Source organism: Papio anubis, chromosome 7 (assembly GCF_008728515.1).
Source record: "Papio anubis isolate 15944 chromosome 7, Panubis1.0, whole genome shotgun sequence".
NCBI lineage: Eukaryota > Metazoa > Chordata > Mammalia > Primates > Cercopithecidae > Papio > Papio anubis.
Genome location: NC_044982.1, coordinates 104,197,548 through 104,213,403, shown reverse-complemented (window position 1 = coordinate 104,213,403; position 15,856 = coordinate 104,197,548). Strand labels below are relative to the sequence as shown.

The following is a 15,856-nucleotide window of genomic DNA, read 5'->3' as shown; positions in this document are numbered from 1 at the left end:
AAAAAAAAAAAATCACACCTGAATCTGACCGAACGTCTAAATCTGATTACCAATTTAGAAGACGCACGTGCATGGGGGAGCATGTTAAATAGGAACACAATCAACAAAATCCAGAATGTTAGAAATTCTATACCAGTGACTTTAACAAATACATGGCAAAGGAAGAAAACAAATAAAGTAGAAGAAACTGTTAAATATTAAGAGAGACTTGGGAGCTGCATCAGCCAAAAGCAATGAGTGGTTCCTGATTCAAATAAACCAACGTATATGAGACATTTGGGGAAATCTGACTGGATGTTTGATGATATTAAATAATTATTATTTAGTTTTGAGGTTGAGGTTATATTTGATATTGATTAAACTTTATTTGATTACTAAACAAAAGTCACTAATTGGCACTTTGGGAGGCCAACGCAGGCGGATCCCTTGAGGTCAGGAGTTTGAGACCAGACTGGCAAACATGGTGAAACCTGTCTCTACTAAAAATACAAAAATGAGCTGAGTGTGGTGGTACACATCTGTAATCCCAGCTACTGGGGAGACTGAGGCACGAGAATTGCTTGAACCCAGGAAGCAGAGGTTGCAGTGAGCCAAGATCATGCCACTGCACTCCAGCCTGGGTGGCAGTGAGACTCCATCTCAAAACAAAGTCACTAGTTGGATAAATGAGTGATTAAAAGAGTGAGTGAATGAAGGAATTAATGCATTTGTTAGCAAGTACAGCTCTAAACATCTTTTCATCACTGGTTGCCTTCACAGTCCCAAGCCTTAGCCTGTCTCTTGCAGGAGCAGTACATATCCATCCCTATTTGAGCCCTTCAAATGTGTGTCAAACTTTGCGGGTATTTCATGATCACCAGGGAGTTTGCTGAAAATGCAATGTTCCTAGGTCCTTCCTAGGTCATTAAAGATGTCTGCAGTGCAGCAGGGACCAGGAAACTGCATTTCTAACAGGTTCCCTGTGTGAATCTAATGCTGGGGTCCACAGAGTACTGTGAGAAATCCTGGGTAGGAGCTGGCAGGACAAGACATGCCCTGGTGGCTGGTTCTGCCCTGGATCAAAGACTCTGACATGGACAAAGGGCACAAGGGTGAACTAACTCCGGTGCAGTGGCCCCCTTGGCCACTTCTTCCCCCACAACCTTCTGATACAGCAGTCCTCCTCTATCATCTCCCCAAGCCATATCCTAAACTAGGAGACAAAAGGGAGCAGTATGTGGATTGGGATCAGACTCCAAGCCCTTAAAGAGGGTCCTCCCTGCAGATGGCAGGGGTAGGACCACCCCACCTTCCCCAGGGGGGCACCATACCTTCACCTTCTTCTCTGGAGATGAATCCTGACAACACTAGATACAGAAAAAGAAGAAAGCAGCGCCTTCAGGCTGCTGTGCCAAGAGAGTGCCTTCTCTCAAAGATGACGGCTGCCCACCCCCCAGGAGCCAGGCCAGGCTGAGACCCCGGGCCACGGGGCACACTCACCCTCAGGGCTGAGGCAGAAGTCGGTGGAGGCCGAGCCGTGCTCGTTGTGGATGGTGCACCGATACACGCCGCAGTCTACGGGGGAGGCCTGCACGATGGCCAAGGCCGCCGGCCCCTCATCCCCTGCGCTGCAGATTGGAGACCCTACTCATAAGGGCCATCGCCATGGCATGGGGGCAGACTGTGGTCCTAAGCATCCTTGGAGCCCACTCTCAGAGGCTGCTGAGAACCCCAGCTCTGAGAACTCTGGGGAAGCAGCGCAATTCCAGGGCCAAGAGCTGGTACTGAAGCCCACAGATCTGGTTTGCAGTCCTGACACTTACTAGCTGTGTGGCTTTGGACAAGTGGTTTAAAGAATGCTGAGCCTCCATTTTCTCATCTCTACTATGGAAATAAAAGGACCTCCCCTGGTTATTGTGAGGATTAATGAGGCGATAGGCTCAAAGCGCTAGGACAGTGCCCAACAGTATTACTGCAATCAGGGAGCCAGGTCAGGTGATGGTGGTATCGTTGGCTTACCTCCTGCCCACCTCGCCCACTGGGCACTGATCCTTGGCCCATGTCAAGACTGAGTCACTAAGAATGTTGAAAAACTGGCACCAGAGTTTCAGGCTACCGGAGGCATCAGGAAACTGCTCCACCCGAATCTTCCGGATGACCTGTGGGGCTGAGAGCAGGGTCCAGTCAAGAGGGGAACACCACCTCTCCTCTGGCCATATCCTTGCTTTCCTGGGTGTCCTTGGTGGGAAAGGCTGGGAGAAAACAGGATTCAAGTCTCCACACAGACCGACCAAGGTGCCTCATAGCCCCCAGGTGCCTCCTGCCTATATCTCAGGCTTCTGCCCTGACCCCCAAAGCACACATCTCAGCTAGACAGAAGCCCCTACTCCACCTTGACCCCAGGCTGGGAGGGGCTCCCAGCTGAGGACCCAGACAGCAGTTGAGACAGGAACTTCAGTTTGCATTCTAGGTCCCTAACTCTAGAAGCCTGCATTTGAATCCTGTCCCCACCACTCTGTAATCATGCGACAACTCTGTAAAGGGGGATTGGTGATGATGGAGAACTAGAACACTACTGAAGCCAGGCCCTATGCTAAGCACTTTACCCATTCCATCCCATTTAAGCCTCACGCCATTGCAAAGGTGGTACTGTTATCTCCACTCTATGGAGTGGCAGAAGCAAAACAAGAACTAGGCCTTTCAGATTCCAAAGGCTGTGAGAGAAGGGTACCTTTACCAAGGTAATTTGTGAATCCTGAGGAGGGATATGCTATCTGTCATCGGGTGGTGCTGTTAGCAGCAGCAGCGGTGTGCTGTCCGTGGCTCCATGGCGGCCCTGTCCTGTAAAGTCATCCCCCGCCTCCCTCCCCATTGCTCACCTTTCAGCAGGTCTTTGGCTTTCCTGGGCTTGGCCAGTGTCTCCTGCTTGCCTTCATCCAGGGCCAGCTCTGTGTTCAGACCGCCAGCCTTGGGGCTGGGGCTGAGGTCTCCTGCCGCCAGCTCCTCCTCTGCCCGAGGCACCTCCAGCATGGTCGCCTTTCTGCCCTGCGTAGGGGAGCGTCTCTCCCGCCCTGGAGTCCCTGGGGACCCAGGCACCAGGCTTTTCCTGGGCCCCCGGGGGGAAACCGTGGGGCTCTCCCTTTCTTCAGGTGTGGTCGCCTCCCCATCTCCTGCTGCTCTGACCTTAGGGAGAAATCTCTTCCTCCGGGCCCCTAGAGCCAGTTCCTCAGGTGTAGCTGCCGGGAGACCTGTCAGAGCCTCCCCGGGGAACTTCTCCTCTTGGGAGGGTTCCTGGGCTATGCTCTCTGTTGAGGGTCCCTGCCCAGGGACTGCCTGCCCACCTGCCTCCCCCAGCCGATCACCCACGCTGCTCTCCTGAGAGGCCCCCAGGAGGCCAGGCCCCTCAAGGGAAACCTCTCCCTCACCCTCACTGGCTCCTTCTGAGGCCAGCCCAGGACCCTCCTCGTCTACCACAATGGCAGGGACAGTGAGGGAGCTGGGACCAGGACCCCAGGAGCCTCGGGCAGCAGCAAGGGCCTGGCGGCCAGCCTGCACCTCGCGGTCCAGGAGGCCAGTGAGGCGGCGGGAGGTACAGGGGCTCAGTAGCAGGGTCTGTGCACTCTGCACCAGGTGGTTGTTCTCCACACGCTCCAGGATACGCCTCGATGTCCGGGGACTCAGCCCAGCCACTTCCACAGTGGGTGTCAGAGTGGCTGAGGGCGCCAGACCTCCGGTAGCTGCCCCGACCTGGGACTCTCCCCCTGCTCCACTCGTCTCTGTGCTGGACAGCTTTAACAGCAGAAGCAGGTAGTTCTTCAGGGAATCTATGAGGCCAGGGTCACAGCTCCGGGGACCTGGGGTCCGCCCCTCCACATCTGATACCTGGGCACAGGCCCCCTCATTGCTGGTGGCCATGGTTTCTGGTGGGTGACTCTGAGTGGGGGTCCCCGGCCCCAGGTGCAGTGTTGGGGCAGAACTCATCAGGGCCTGATCCTCAGAGGGCAGGAAGGCAGCTGTGCTCCTGTGCTGAGAAGTCAGGGTACTGCTCAGCCCCTCCTTTGGGCTAGCAGTCAGCCCAGTTCCAGGAAGAGAAGGCATTGTGGGTACCTCCTGGCTCAGGCCAGCTGGAGGACAGCCACCCTGATCCACACACGGCACTCCCCCTGGCTGCTCCTCCTCGGGGCACTGGAACGGGCTGTCCTCCTGCTTGGCCTCGACTGGCCCTGATGACTGTGGCCCTTGGCATCTCTCTCCTCCCATCTGCTCCACACTCCCTTCATGGGGTGGTTGTGCTGGGAGCATGAGGTTCCCTGACAGGGGACCCAGCACAGTTTGCTCATGGTTCCTGGAGGCTGTTACTGCTGCCTCCTCAGATCTGGGCAGGAAACCAGGTTTTTCTGGGATACAAGACCCTTCTGGGATCTGTGTAAAACATTCAATACTCAGAGGAGCTCTAGGACCCTCTGTAGGTGGGAGTTCGGGGGTTCTGGATGGTGGGCCAAGGCTGGTCACTGCCTCCTGCTTTGACTGACCTTCTGTGGCTGTGGGTGCACTCCCTGCTGACTGCATCCCCGTCTCTTCCTGCATCCTTCTGTCTTCCTGTGTGCCCTCATCTGCCTGGGCCTTCCTGTCTTCCTGTACCTTCTCACCTGCCTGTGTTGTTTCTAGCTGTGTCTCTGCCCTTCCCTGTGTCACCATGCCCTTCTGTGCACTCCTGTCTGACTGTGGCCTCTTACTTTCTTGTGTCCCAGCATACACCTGTGTCTTCCTATCTGCCCATGTCCTCTGGGCTATCTGTGTTCCGTCTCCCCTGGTCCTTCCATCCACCTGTATCTTCCCATCTGCCTGCACATTCTTCTTGCTTCCAGTTCTCTGGTTAGCAGATGTTCTCCCATCCTCCTGGGTTTCCATATCCATGGGTTCAAAGATACCTTGACTTCCAGAGGTGCTACAACCAATGGAAGCTACATCAGAGCTGCTGCTGGCCGACACAGTAGGAGCCATGGTTGTCTGGCATTCCAGGACCTGAGAACACGGGGACAAAAGCAAGGATTTAACTACATGGACATTCAGATCTCTTTCCAATCTGGCATCCCAGCCTCCTCTGACCTCATCCACAACTGCTCTGATGGGAATCTTGCTGCCTGGTTTCTCAGGTCTGCTGGAAGTTGGGAGGCAAAGACATGTGACAAATTCCCAAAGCCCCATCCATGCCCGCCCACCCTAATCTCTGATCTCAGTATCTGGACTGAGGAATATCTAGCATCCAGACCCAGCTCTTGCCCTTCCCACCTCTTCCTGAAGAAATCCTGCCTTTCCTGAAAGACGTTGCTCATGGCTTATTCCACCCCTCACCCCTACCACATGAAGGAGAATATCCTCTCCCCAGGGCTCCCAGAGCAGTCCTTCTCCTGTGGCACTACTTGCCTTGGATAGAATTATGGGTGAAGTGAGACAGTGCCAAAGGATGTCCCAATAATGGCCTCAATGTCCCGGCCTCCACCAGTAACATTGAGTGAGTGGTAATAATGGATGCCATCAAAGCAGAGAGGATTAAAGTAATTCTGAATGGCATCTATGCCAGGAAATTAATGAAACATTATAATGTTACCCTTTTGAACATGTATTTGCAAAGCACTATGCTAGGCCCCTGTACATGATATTATCCCACTTACTCCTCATACAGTATGAATACTTAGGAGAATCAGCCCCATTCTAGAGATAACAATGAAAGAAGGCATGCGATCTGTCCACCAACAGGTAGTCAGTAAGTGGCAGAGTTCAGATTTGCAGCTGGGTGTATTTCGCTCCAAATCCCATGCTCTTTGTTGTTATATCATACTGCCACCCACTTTTAAAGGACTTCGTGTCAAACATGGTGGCGTTTAACAGTGATTTGCCTCTTTTCCTCCAAGATATCATCAAAACCACTAAAGTAAACATGAAATAAACAAAGCAAAATCCTTTGTTAGTGAACTGGAGGCAAATAAAACCTAGTCTCAAAAAACAAACAAAAGGATAACGGCTTCCAAAAGCCAACAGATGCAGACACTGGGAAGCTGAGGAGGAGCAAAGTGATATGGGGAAATAAACAGGGCCACAGCTCAGCGCGCGGGGAGTGGAGCTGTTCAGCAGGTCTCAAGACGCTGGCAAAATCACAGCTACTGTAGACAAAGGTCTCATCCCATGGTTATAAACCCATAAGTCCACATGCAACAAGAGCTGCAGGGTCATGGAGGCCTGGGTGGAAACTGGCCGAAGACACGGGAGCTGAGCAGAGCAGACAAGGAGAAGAGATGGAATGGAGGAGGCAGATCTCAGAAAACACTGGCAACTACACTCCTGAAGAAACCTCTGGAAAATTGCTAAGCCAAGAACATTATGTTTTAGCATACAAAGACTAAAGGAATACTGTTCCCACAGGCCCTGCTTGAGGAAATCACCAGGGAAGAATGCAGTCAACCAAAAGATGATTGAGGAAACAACAGCAAAAGAGCTGACGATAAGCACTAAATATATTTCACTTACATTAACATATATATTGATGCATATTAACATATAACTGTAGAAGCAAGACTAAAATCAAGTGGGGTTTAGAATGGCAAATCAGAATGTCAATGTTCTATGCCCTGACGATACAGATACAACAGAGCCAGCATGAAAGTGGAAAGGGGAAGAAAATAACCAAGTGAAGTAACTTCCTTGAGTGTGTCACCTGTAAAAGCCAGGCACCAAAGACATTACTCAAAGCTGAAAAACCAAGTAACAGAAATAGAGGATATTTACCTACATAAAGATAATCACTTAGAAATCAAACTTTAGGTTAATATGAGATAGAAAATGAATGAACGCCGGGCACAGTGGCTCAAACCTGTAATCTCAGCACTTTGGGAGGCCAAGGCGGGCAGATCACCTGAGGTCAGGAGTTTGAGACCACCCTGGCTAACATAGTAAAACCCCGTTTCTACTAAAAATACAAAAAATTAGCCAGGCATGGTGGCACGCACCTGTAATCCCAGCTACTCTGAGGCTGAGGCAGGAGAATTGCTTGAACCCAGGAAGCAGAGGTTACAGTGAGCCAAGATTGCACCATTGCACTCCAGCTTGGGCAACAAGAGTGAAACTCTGGCCCATATAAAAGAAGATGAATGAAGAAAATGCAGAGAAAAAGTGAAAACACTGTATTATTTTTCATCATAAAAAATTAGTAGAAACTGAGTGAACAGATGAAATAATTAATGGTATTATATAAAACTGAAATTATAACATAAAAATATTTTTTTTTTTTTTTTTGAGACGGAGTCTCGCTCTGTCGCCCAGGCTGGAGTGCAGTGGCCGGATCTCAGCTCACTGCAAGCTCCGCCCCCCGGGTTCCCGCCATTCTCCTGCCTCAGCCTCCCGAGTAGCTGGGACTACAGGCGCCGCCACCTCGCCCGGCTAGTTTTTTTTTGTATTTTTAGTAGAGACGGGGTTTCACCGTGTTAGCCAGGATGGTCTCGATCTCCTGACCTCGTGATCCGCCCGTCTCGGCCTCCCAAAGTGCTGGGATTACAGGCTTGAGCCACCGCGCCCGGCCAAAAATATTTTTAAATATCAGAACCACACACAAAATCAAAGCAATCAGATCACAAAATGAAAGACTTTTAAATATATATAATTAAAATGTATGTAAATTAAGTGTAGAATTTAAAGTTACTTTACTAAATTAGGAATTTTCTGTTTTTTAAATTTTTAATTTTTAAATTTATTTTATATTTTAAAATTAGAGATGGGGTCTTGCCATGTTGGCCAGGGTAGTTTCAAACTCCTGGCCTCAAGCAATGCCCCCACCTCAGCCTCTTAAAGTGCTAGGATTATAGGTGTGAGCTACTGCACCCAGCCTAAATTCAGAATTTTGAATGAATGGTATGGATGTGGGAAAAATTGGTTTGGCAAATATCAGGAATAAGTCTGACTGAAGGATTTTTTTTTTCTGAGACAGGTTCTTGCCATCTTGCCCAGACTGGCATGCAGTGGCTATTCACAGGCAGGATTATAGCCTCAACCTATTGGGTTCAGGTTATCCTCCCACCTCAGCCTCCCAAATAGCTGGGACTACAGGCTGACTGAAGAATCTTTTTTTTTTTTTTCTTTTGAGATGGAGTCTTGCTCTGTCATCCAGGCTGGAGTGCACTGGCATGATCTTGGCTGACTGGAACCTTTACCTCTTGGGTTCAAGCGATTCTCCTGCCTTAGCCTCGTGAATAGCTGGGATTACAGGTGTGTGCCACCACACCCAGCTAATTTTTGTATTTTTTAGTAGAGATGGGGTTTCGCTCTGTTGGCCAGGCTGGTCTTGAACTCCTGGCCTCAAATGATCCACCCGCCTCAGCCTCCAAAAGTGCTGGAATTATAGGCATGAGCCACTGCACCCGGCCTGACTGAAGAATCTTAATAAAGATGCTCTTCCAACTTCTCTGACAACCAGATATTAACAGACAAAACTGCCTTGGTGCCAACAAACAGCAGTTAGTAATATACTACAGCCTCTTTTTTATCTTTTGATATTCTAGGATTAGAAAATGTTTAAAGACATAAGATCTATAAATCTACAAAGAAGGTGCAGACTGTGCATACAAGCCTGTTGCTGTTCACAAGACTCATGGAAATAGAACTTCTTGATGAAAGCTACCCTCACTCCGAACGCACTCTCAGCCAGATCAATCCCTCAGTTCTATTGAACCTACTTCTTGATCTCAATATCCATTTCCTTCATCTCCACTGCAAACTGCTTAATCGGAGCTGCCAACAATTCTGTCTTGCCTGGACTACTGTAAAGCCTTCTAATTGATATCCATGACTTTAGTCTTTGCCTCTGCTAAACTCTTTTCCTCACTGCAGCCCAAATGACCTTTCCAAAACACAAACCTGACTGTAACACTCCCCTCTTAAAAAACCTTTCAATGGCTTACCATCACTGACAGGATGAAGTCAAAAAACCCTAGCTTCAAAGAGCAAAAAGTTTAATCACACAGTAGCCCCTTCTTATTTACGGTTTTGCTTTCCATGGTTTCAGTTAACTGTGGCCAGTCTTGGTCTGAAAATATTAAATGAAAAATTCCAGAAAGAAACAATTGATAAATTTTATAGGTCATTTCAAAGAGGCTGTGAAACCAAGAGCTCTTAATGCTGTGACCAAAGATGGAAGTTCTCTATAGGATGCCATGGCACTCGATGGTGGTATGTTTTCCTGTGGAGATTTAAGACTTAGGTGTTATATGACATAGTAATCCATGACTGTTGCCATGGGAGAGTTTTAAAGATTAACCAAAGTAAAAAGAAAAAACAAATTGTAAAATTTGCGCTGTTCTGAGCAGCATCATAAAATCTCATGCCATCCCACCTGGGATGTGAAACAACCCCTTGTCCAGTATAACCACAAGGTATACACTAGGCTGCCCATTACCCATTAAGTAGCTGTCTTGTTACCAGATCAACCGTCCTGGTATCTCAGGGCTTGAGTGCAAGTAACCATTATTTTACTTAATAAATGGCCCCAAAGTGCAAGAGTAGTGATACCAGCATATTACTATAGCTGTTTTATTTTATGATTATGGTTGTTAATCTCTTATGGTGCCTAATTTATAAATTAAACTTTATCACAGGTGTGTATGTATAGGAAAAAACATAATATATGTAGGGTTTGGTACTATCCACAGGGTCAGGCATCTGCTGGGGATCTGGGAAAGTATCTTTTGTGGATAAGGTGGACTGCTGTACTCTCTTGGCCAGGGTTACAGGCATCGCACAGCCTCTACAGATGGCAATTTGGCATTATCTATTAAAACTAAAAATACTTATACTCTTTAACCCAAATATTCCATTCCTAGGAATTTATCATACAGGTATACCTTCATGTGCAGATGGACTTACATACGAGGATATTTACTGCAGCATTGTTTATGATAGCAATAGACTAGAAATCACCTAAATTCCAACAATACAGGACTGATCCAATGAATTATGGTATATCTACATTCCAAATAAATAAAACAAATATCCAAATAAAAAAGCAAGGTAAAGGATAGAAAATATAATACGCAACCTTTGTGTGGAAAATACACAGACACACACACATATTTTCAAATGTTAAAGAAAACAGCTCTGAAAGGATGCCCAAAGAACCTGCTTTGGCAACTGCCTTCAGGAAGAGGACCTGAGCAGTGGGGATAGCGAAGTGGGGAGACTTTTTCTCTATATATCTTTTGTACTTTTTGAATTTTATACCTTGTGCATGTGACATACAGTTAACAAAAATACAATTAAAAATGAAAGTATATATGGAAATCGACACTTGTGTGATCAGTGAGGCCCGTCCCTCAGCAAGAGTCCCAGATCTGTCTCTCCAGGTTCATCTCTTGGGTCCCTCCGCCCAACACTAACTTAACTGTACTGACAAATGTGCTATTTTGTAACTCCTTTATGTATTTTTTTCTGTGCCAGACATTCTCACCTTTCTCCTTGCCCTGCTGAAGGACTCCTTCTCATCCTTGAAGACCTCATTCAAGTTTCTTTTCTTCTTTAAAGACTTCCTGAGTTCTCTCCTCTATCCCAAAAAACGTTAGTGGCCCCCATAGCAAATTTACCTAATTCTATCATTACACCCCCATTCTGTGTGGTAGTTATTTATTTCATGCATATGTCACCTGCTAATCTGTGAACTCTTCCCCTCTGAAGAGGGCCCAGTACAGGCCTAGGAGTTGGAAATCAATAAATACATGGTGGATGACTGAATATTCTCTGTACAATTCTACAAGGGCTGACCCCTCTTACTAAACATTATGATGGAGGGTGTGTGTGTGTGTGTGTGTGTGTGTGTGTACATCTATATCTGGAACTGTGTAAAGATATTAGAAGGAATGTCATATATTTCTTAAAAATAAAAATGGTGTGAGCAGAATGAACCTAGTTGGCTCTATGTAAGCTTTTTTACTACAAGTGATATTAGTAGGTTTAATTTGCCATCCTGTCTTCTTCCCTCTTCCCTCATAAATTCTCAGATATTAAGGACTCAGTCTATGGCCAGGTATGGTTGCTCATGTCTAGAATCCCAGTGCTTTGGGAGGCCACTGTAGGAAAATTGCTTGAGGCCCAAAGTTCAAAACCAGCCTGGCAACACAGCAAAACCCTGTCTCTACAAAAACACAAAATACTTAGCCAGGTGTGATGGCATATGCCTGTAGTTCCAGCTACTCTGGAGGCTGAGGTGGGAGAATTGCTTGAGTCCAGGAGTTGGAGGCTGTAGTAAGCTATGATCACACCACTGCACTCCAGCCTGGGCAATAGAGTGAGACCCTGTCTCTTCAAATAAAAACATAAAAATAAAAAATAAAAAGCTTTATTCACCTTTGCATCCTTCACAGTGCCAAACACATAAGGGAAAGAACAGGAAAGAACAACCGAATGAAAAGTAGTATGGTTTATAACCCTCTAAGGGGTCATGGCCCTGGAACGCTGGTTTGGGAGAGCAAGGGACAAAACCAGGACCTTAACAGGGATGGGGCAGGGTAGTCACTTTTGCATAAGTTTGGTAGTTTGTAATTTTTAAATAATTGCTCTATTCCATATAAGTTGTTAAACTTATGTGTAGTTTTTCATAGTAGTCTTTTTTTTTTCTTTTTACCCTGTCAATCCTTACAGGGGCTGGAGTGATAGCCCCTCTTTCATTCTTAATACTTGTATTTTGTGTCTTCTTTTTTTTTTTTCTATGTAAGTCTTGCCAGAGGTTTATTGATATTATTTATCTTTTCAAATAATTAGCTTTGGGTTTATTTTCTCCACAGTTTTCCCAGTTTTAGTTTCATTGTTTTCTGTTCTTTTCTATTTGCTTTGGGTTTATTTTTTTCTCTTCTTTTTCTAGTTTTCTAAGGTAGCAACTCAAGTTATTGATATTTCAGATCTTTTTTCTTTTCTAATATAAACATTTTAATGCTATACATTCTCCTCAAGGCACTGATTTAGCAGCAGCCAACATTTTGGTATGTTGTATTTTCACTTTCATTCAATTTAAAATGTTTTCTAATTGGCCTTAGGACTTCTTTCTTGGCCCATAAAAGTATGTTCTTTAAGTGTTTAGAAATTTTTCTATTATCTTTCTGTCATTGATTTCTAGTTTAATTTCATTTTGATCGGAGTGTATACTTTGTATTATTTCAATTACTTCACATTTGTTAAGATTTATATTATGACCCAGGATATGATCTATTTTGGTGAATATTTTATATGCACTTGAAAAGAATGAGTATTCTGTTGTTACACAGAGTATTCTATGTATGTCTATTAGACAGTTGGTTGATAGTGCCATTCAGTTCTTTTATATCCTTACTGATTTTCTATCTACTAGTTCTACTGATTACTGAGAGAGGAGTGTTAAAGTCTCCAACTATAATTATTGTTTTCTCTATTTCTCTTTTCAGTTCTGTCAGGTTTTGCTTTGTGTATTTTGAAGGTATGTTGTTAGGTGCATACATATTTTTTATTGTTATGTCTTCTTGAATTGACCCTTTTATCATTAGATAGTTCACTATTTTTCCCTTAGTAATTTTTTTTTTTTTTTTTTTTTTGAGACAGAGTTTTGCTCTTGTTGCCCAGGCTGGAGTGCAATGGCATGATCTCAACTCAATGCAATCTCCGCCTCCTGGGTTCAAGTGATTCTCCTGCTTCAGCCTCCCAAGTAGCTGGGATTACAGGCATGCGCCACCACACCTGGCTAATTTTTGTATTTTTAGTAGAGATGGGTTTTCTCCATGTTGGTCAGGCTGGTCTCAAACTCCCGACCTCAGGTGATCTGCCCGCCTTGGCCTCCCCAAGTGCTGGGATTGCAGGCGTGAGCCACTGTACCCAGCCAGTAATTTTCTTTCCTCAGAAGTCTACTCTGTCTGATATTAATATTGCCATTCCAGCTTTCATCTGATTAGTGTTTGCATGGTATATATTTTTCTATTATTTTACTTGTAACTGATCTATATCATTATATTTGAAGCGGATTTCTTATCAACAGCATCAAGTTGGGAAAGTTTTTCTGGTCCTGTCTCACAATCTGTCATTTAATTGATATGTTTAGACCATTTATATTTAATATAATTATTTATAGGTTTAGATTTTGCTCAATAATTTTATTATTTGTTTTCTATTTGTTTCCTCTGTTTTTCCTTCCTGTGTTTCCCTATTCTTGCCTCCTTTTAGATTAGAACATCTTTTAGTATTCCACTTTAACTTATATAGTTTGATTTTTACTATATCTCTTTGTATAGTATTTTTGTTGTTGCTCTAGGGCTTATAATATACATACTTAACTTTCCACAGTCTACTTAGAGTCAATATTTTACCACTTCAAGTGCCATACAGTAATCTCACCACCATATAGGTTTCTTTACTCTATACCCCTTTATGTTATATTTGTCTTATATATTACATTTGCATGCATTAAAAAACCTCCAGCAGATAATGTATTTTTTTTAACTTTTTACCTTCAAACATATTTTAAAGAAATCAAGATGAAATGATCTATTATATTTATGAGGATATTTACCATTTCCATTGCCCTTCCTTCATTCTTGATGTTTCAGGTTTCCTTCCTTCTGGTATTATTTCCTTTCTGTATGAAAAATTTACTTTAGCAATCCTTATTTTTTTTTTTTTTTTTTTTTTTGAGACCAAGTCTGGCTCTATCACCCAGGCTGGAATGCAGTGGTACAATCTCAGTTCACTGCAATCTCAGCCTCCTGGGTTCCAGTGATTCTCTTGCCTGAGCCTCCTAAGTAGCTGGGATTATAGGTGCTCCCCACCACACCTGGCAAATTTTTTTTGTATTTTTAGTAGAGAAGAGGTTTCACCATGTTGGCCAGGCTGATCTCGAACTCATGACCTCAGGTGAGTCTGTCTCAGCCTCCCAAAATGCTGGGATTACAGGCATGAGCCACAGCTCCCAGACTAGCAATTCTTCTAGAACAGGTCTGCTGACAATGTAGTCTCTTGTTTTTTCCATTATCTGAGAATGTCTTTATTTCACTTTCAATATTTCAAGATATTTTTGCTAAATGTAGAATTATAGGTTGAAAGTTCTTTTTTTTTTCAGCATTAAAAAAATATGTTGTTCCACTTCCTTTTGGCCTCCATTGTTTCTGATGAGAAATCTGCAGTCATTCAAATCATTGCTCCCCTATAAATAATGTATTACATTTCTCTGGCTACTTCCAAGAATTTTTCATTGTCTTTACTTTCCAACAGTTTGGCTATGAGGTTTCTGGATGTGGAATTCTATGGGCTTTTCCTGTTTAGGGTTTGCTGAACTTCTTGATCTATAGGTTTGTGACTTTTGCCAAATTTTGAAAGTTTTCAGCCATTATTCCTTTACGTATTTTTTTTTTCCGCACCACTGTTCTTTCTCTTTCTGATTATCCAGTGACACAAGTGTTAGACTTTTTGATACTGCACCACAAGTCTCTGAGGCTCTGTTCATTGATTTTTCTGATTCTCTCTCTCTCCCTCCCCCTCTCTCTCCCTCCCTTCCTCTCTCTCTCTCTGTGTGTGGGCTTATGTGTTCAGATTGAATAATTTCTATTGCTTTAACTTCAAGTTCACTGACTTTTCCCTGTCATCTATCATTCTGTTGTTGTGCTCAACCAGTGAGTCTTTTTATTCAGTTATTGTAATTTTCAGTTCTAAAATTGATATTTGGGGCTGAGGTGGGTGGATCACCTGAGGTCAGGAGTTCAAGACCAGCCTGGCCAACACAGTGAAACCCCATCTGTACTAAAAATACAAAATTAGCCAAGTGTAGTGGCACACATCTGTAATCCCAACTACTCCCTCAGGAGGCTGAGGCAGGAGAATCTCTTGAACCCAGGAGGTGGAGGTTGCAGTGAACTGAGATCATGCCACTGCAGTGTGCCAGGCATTCCAGCCTGGGCAACAAGAGCAAAACTCTGTCTCAAAAAAATAAAAAATAAAAATAAAATAAAATTGATATTTGGTTCTTCATATCTTTTACCTTTTCTTTTTCTTTTTTTTTTTTTTTTCTTTTGAGACAGGGTCTCACTTTGTCCAGGCTGGAGTGCAGTGGTGTGATCTTGGCTCACTGCACCCTCAACATTCTAGGCTCAAGTGATCCTCCCACTTCAGCCCTGCAAATAGTTCAGCCTACATGCACATGCCACCACACCCAGCTAATTTTTTTGTATTTTTTGTAAAGACAGGGTTTTGCCATGTTCCCCAGGCTAGTCTTTTACCTCTTTGCTGAGACTTTCTATCTTTCCATTTGTTTCCAGAGTATTTACCCTTACTTGCCACATTTTTATAGTAAAGTCAGATGATTTTAAAGTCAGATGATTCTAACATCTGTGTCACTGTGGCATTGGTACTCTTTGATTGTCTTTCCATGCAAGTGGAGATTTTCATGATTTTTCATATGCCATATAACTTTTATTGTATTTGGATATTTTAAATATTACAAGACTCTGATTCTTGTTTAAATCTTATGGAGAGTATTAACATCTTTGTCTTGGAAGGCAATCTACCTAGTTGTGTTCAGGCTACAAATTTCATTCAGGCCTCTGAGGTTATAGCTTCAATCTCAGTTATATTTTCCAAGCCTTTCCGGTGCTATTTGGGGTTTTCTTATTGTTGTTGTCTTGTTTTTGAGATGAAGCTTTACTCTGTCACCCAGGCTGGAGTGTAATGGCACAATCTCAGCTCACTGCAACCTCTGCCTCCCAGGTTCCTGGGTTCAAGCAATTCTCCCACCTCAGCCTCCCAAGTAGGTAGGACTACAGGCATGTGCCACCATGCCTGGCTAATTTTTTGTATTTTTAGTAGAGAAAGTGTTTCACTGTGTTAG

General features: G+C 44.3%; 1 protein-coding gene and 1 non-coding gene across 7 annotated transcripts in view; one reads left to right on the top strand and one right to left on the bottom strand.

Moving 5' to 3' along the window:
• ALPK3 (alpha kinase 3) overlaps positions 1-15,856 on the bottom strand; it is a 59,649-nt gene that overhangs the window by 12,008 nt on the left and 31,785 nt on the right. For 5 of the 6 annotated variants that reach the window (XM_031668381.1, XM_017960873.2, XM_017960871.3 and 2 more), the window contains 4 exons: positions 2,859-5,004; positions 1,999-2,146; positions 1,480-1,607; positions 1,311-1,346 (listed from right to left, as the gene is read on the bottom strand). In XM_031668381.1, the coding sequence (XP_031524241.1) occupies positions 1,311-1,346; positions 1,480-1,607; positions 1,999-2,146; positions 2,859-5,004 (2,458 nt within the window). The remainder of the gene's footprint in view (positions 1-1,310; positions 1,347-1,479; positions 1,608-1,998; positions 2,147-2,858; positions 5,005-15,856) is intronic. The other variant, XM_017960872.2, reaches the window with a different exon arrangement.
• Positions 9,107-9,224, top strand: LOC116276219. Its single transcript, XR_004185649.1, has one exon. It is a non-coding gene; the product is annotated as a small nucleolar RNA SNORA25 (small nucleolar RNA).